The sequence below is a fragment of the Impatiens glandulifera genome, chromosome 3, assembly GCF_907164915.1.
Source record: "Impatiens glandulifera chromosome 3, dImpGla2.1, whole genome shotgun sequence".
Taxonomy (NCBI): Eukaryota; Viridiplantae; Streptophyta; class Magnoliopsida; order Ericales; family Balsaminaceae; genus Impatiens; species Impatiens glandulifera.
In genome coordinates this window covers 17,248,453-17,253,193 of record NC_061864.1, presented here as the reverse complement: position 1 = coordinate 17,253,193, position 4,741 = coordinate 17,248,453, and the positions used below count along the sequence as shown (strand labels likewise).

Below are 4,741 nucleotides of genomic sequence, written 5' to 3'. Positions count from 1 at the left end.
TGCTGAAAGAAGCAAAAAATAAAGTAAGAAAGAAAGAATGAGTACAGTCTTTGCATCATCATGTTTCATTCAATTCCATCAATTCCTGCATAAAAAGAGTTTGATGAATAAGAAACATTTGATTTACACAAATTAAAAGTTATAATTTCATTTCAAAATAAGAAACATAGACATCCACTACTCAACTGATGATGAATTCATCAAATTCAAGAAAGTAAATCCAAAACAAAGTTATCTTTGGAAAACATAAAGGATGATTATGCTGAATTTGAAGGACTCAAAGGATGATTATGCTGAAGAATGACACTACTAATCTGAAAATCAAAATCATTCCTCACAACAATGTTGATCCTGGTCTTACAATCGGTCTTGGTGGAAGGTCTAAGTTGAAATATATTCTTCCCCCTTGGCGTAAACGAACCACTTTTTGCACATCCAATAGAGAAAAATTTTTGTTTGCCATCTGGTCCATTTCTTGTTCCCAACTTTCGGACTCCAAAACCCATTGATTGTGCATACAATCTATAAAATTCTCTAAGGTCATTTTCAGAAACAAACGACATCCCAAACTTAGGAATTTTGTCTTCGGTACAATGAGATGATGGTTCATCCATAGGGCTACATAAGAATACAAAAAACAGAAATCAACACATGAACAATCACAAAACAACAAAAAAACGTGACAACAACGTATAAAAATACAGGACATTATAGTTTAGGACACGGGACATCATAGTATAAAACACGGGACAACATAAAACAAAACAGAGGACAATACAAGCCAACAAAAATATTAACAGTTTTACACAGGTTTTTAAAAACAACAGAATATTAACAATCTAACTACATAAACAACAAAAAGATATACCTATTTATGTCCCCAATTGTTGGTAGGTTATTTTTAGAAATGAACGACATCCCAACATTGGGAATTTTGTCTTCGGTACATGGTGATGATGGTTCATCCATAGGGCTACATAAGACAAAAAAGAGAAATCAGCACAAAGAATACATGACAACACATGAACAACATATTACAGTAATACATGACAACATATTTAATAAAATGCAGGAAGACATTGGATAAAACGCATTAAAACGGAAAAAAATATAGTTTAAAACACGGAACAACATATTACAATAACACAAATGACATCAGAATATTAACATTTAGAGCAACTTCAATATTTACACGGGACAACATAGTTTAAGACACGGGACATCATAGTTTAAGACACAAGACAACATAGAACAAAACAGAGGACAACACAAGCCAACAAAAATATTAACAGTTTTATACAGGTTCTTGAAAATAACAAAAATATTAACAGTTTAATACAGGTTCTAGCTACATATTGGTTCCTACACATAACAATCACATAACAACAGAAAAACGTGAATCCAAGAAACAAACAGAAGAACAATGAAACAAAGAAAAAAGTAAGCTATGATGGCAGAGAAGATATACCATTAGAAGAAGAAGCTAATCGGACAGTCGGACAGTGACGAAGACGAATCTAAACAAAACGCAAGGAGAAAACGACGAGGATGAAGACGAAACTAAAGAACGGAAGGACGACGAGGATGAAGACGCAAGAACAGTAAGAAGTTAAACACCCTAAACCCTAAACCCTAAAGAACGGAAGGACGACGAGGATGAAGACGCAAGAACAGTAAGAAGTTAAACGACGAGGATGAAGACGAATCTAAAGAATATAAGGAGAAGAAGCTAGACAGCGCGAATGAAGACGAATCTAAATAATGGAAGGAGAAGATGATAAACAGCGTGCCGAGGGTGAAGAAAATGGAAGAAGAAGAATAAGGAGGGTTTTGTTTGATGAGCGGGAAATGATCTGAGGGTTTGCTAGAGAGGAGATGTAATTTTTTTCTCTTTCCTCCGTGGCATGCCAGGTGGCTTCGCTCCCCATTTCGTTCCCCCAATTCGTTCCCTATATCATTTCCCGAAAATTATACATTGTCAAAGGATATAAAATTAGTTCATATCTAGAAAAAGTCAATATCAAATAAATTTGTTAAGATTGAGTTATTTTGAAATTATTTTATTTGCAATATTAATATTAGTAGATTAGATTTGTTAAGAGAATATATATTTATTTAAAATCTAATTGTATATTTAAATATAATTTTATTTTTAATATATATTAAAATAATTTTATTTAAATTAAATTAGATTCTTAGTTGTTAAAGTGGATTTTATATTTAAATTTATAAATAAAAATTATATTATTTAATGTTATTATTCAATATTTGTTGAGACTATATATATATTAAATTAAATTGTTTAAGCATTAACCATTATTAATTTACTTTTTTTAATTATAATAAAATATTAAATATTTAAGTTGGTTTAATATGTTAAATATTATTTTAGGGTTATTATTATTTTAATATAAAAAAGTTAATTAAATATGTTAATTGTGAAACCTTATTCTTTTATAATTTTTAATTTTAAATGATAATATTGAGTGATACAAATTCATTTCTAATAACTAAATTGATATTTTGTAAGAGAAATTATTATTATTAATTTGTATAAATTAAATGATTTTTTTAACTTAACTACCTTAAATTAGTTAAATATTTTAAAGCTGAATTATCTAATTTTAATCTCATATATATAATATAATATTTTAAATAATTAATTATAATAAATAATGAGATGTTATTTAATTAATAAATAGGAAAATTAGAAAGATTTAGTTAATTCAAAATATTTTAAAAGGTTAATTAAGTTAAGATTTATTATATTAGAATATTTAATATAATTATTTAAAAAAATTTCTCTTAAAAAAATTGGGTCAAAAGGGATTGAAAAAAATAAATTTCAAACGTGCAACATATTGATTGTTGTTGAGGTCTGTAATTCAATTCTTGTTTCATTATCAAATCTACAAATTGTCTAAATCTGATCTTAAACTTTTGTATTTTTTTCTCTATTTTAAGTTTTTTTAATGAAAGTTGTTTTCCAAAAAAAATCAGTGCAGCATATCACCCGGCTTCATCCAATGAACAACAAAGGATTGTGTAGCCCGCTACAACACAAAAGAGAAGCGGTTTCGCACATCACTTGATCAACTAACGCGCGCCTCAATGTCGTTAGCCTAGACGCAAATGGAACACTCAACGCAGACGTGACACCTAGGCATCTGCGCTTTGTCCAAAAACGACAATATTTCAAGACTCCCTCAACGCTCAAATGCTCAACTAGATGAAGAACAGACAAAAGTCATTAATGACCTTTTGTTTGAAATTTGATTCACTTGATCAATAAACCGACTTAAAGAGACTATAATAGCTCCCATTAGGCAAACTGAAGGGATCGAAATCATAATCCCTCAATCCACTTTATACAAAATCTATCATTAAAATTTTCAAGATTTTTTTGATTTTTTTTAAATTTTGTGTAAGGCTTTAAGGCTTGATTCTGGGTAATCACAAAGCTTCTAAAAGATTTTAGGAGTGTTCTCCAACTCATTGTAAGCTTCCATTAATGTTGTAATTCAATTTATGAATTCAAATAGAAATTTTACATTTCAGTTCGATCGGTTTTATATACTACTTGATTGTTCAATTTCTTGATGGAAAACGATCCTGAAATCATTTGCGAGTTTTTTGTCGAAACCAATTTTAATAAATCTATCAAATGAAAAAGTACTTAAATTTGATTTTAAAATTTTTTTAAATTGGGTTTTTGTTCTCGAGTTATAACTCAATAACAGTGACCCAAAAACCTCCTAACACATTTTTAAGAGTGTTAGGAGTATATTTCGATCAATTCTAAGTAATCTCAATCATGTTTGATTAAAAACCAAAATTTTATAAAAATTAAAATTTAAGTTTTTTAGTTGGTTAAAATGAACGGTCAGTGTTCATGGTTTGATTTTATTTGACCATAACATGTATAAGGAAGATGTTGGTAACTCTTTGTACCAGCCTTTTAAATCAAAAATCCAATTTTTGCCCAAGAACTGTTTGAATCAAATGAAACATCATCCCGATCGAATGATGCATCAGGATGATGTTATAAATGTTCCATGAGACTAGATGAAGCTTCCCATACCCTCGAATCAAAGAATAGAGGCTCCAATCAAACACATTAAACATGCAGTTGTGTTCTTGACGTTCGACCGAGGAATTCAGTTGGGTTCGATTTTCGACCGAGAAAATCGAACCCTCCTATGCACCGACCAAGGAATTCTAGCCCGATCGAGAACTCCCCGCACCCAACATGGGATTTCTATCCCCTACCGAGATTTCAACACCCGACCTAGGACCTTTCACATCCGACCGAGGGATCAACGCGCGTGATCGAGAACTCCCCTACATTCGTCCGAGAAATCTTGGCTTCGACAGAGGATCTCTCGCACCCGACCGGGAGTCCATCGCCCGCGATCGAGGGATCGTCACCCTTGACCGAGAGGACCGGTCCTAGGGCCGGTTTGTTTGAAATAAAAAAAAATAAGTAGAAACCCAAAATTTTTTTTAAAAATTTGAAAAAAAAAATAAATATATTTGATAAGGGTCTGTTTGGATTTATTTTTAAAATTCAATATCTTAAACTGATATTTTTCATGTACTTTCTCTGATAATCATGGGCATTTAAGTATTATTCTACAATTTTGAATGCAAGAAAAACATGTGTATATTAGAGCTTAAAAATTAATTGGTGGAATAAAATATAATAAATTCAATTTTTAAAAGCCAATATTTTATAAAGTAG

General features: G+C 30.5%; 1 protein-coding gene across 1 annotated transcript; it reads right to left on the bottom strand.

The window, feature by feature from the left end:
- Positions 1 to 257: 257 nt before the first annotated feature.
- On the bottom strand, positions 258 to 1,928 carry LOC124929873 (protein FAR1-RELATED SEQUENCE 4-like). The gene is made up of 3 exons (XM_047470257.1): positions 1,909 to 1,928; positions 869 to 973; positions 258 to 618 (listed from the first exon to the last, which is right to left on the bottom strand). The coding sequence occupies exons 1-3, from the start codon at positions 1,926 to 1,928 to the stop codon at positions 258 to 260; spliced, it is 486 nt and encodes a 161-aa protein (XP_047326213.1).
- Positions 1,929 to 4,741: the final 2,813 nt, after the last annotated feature.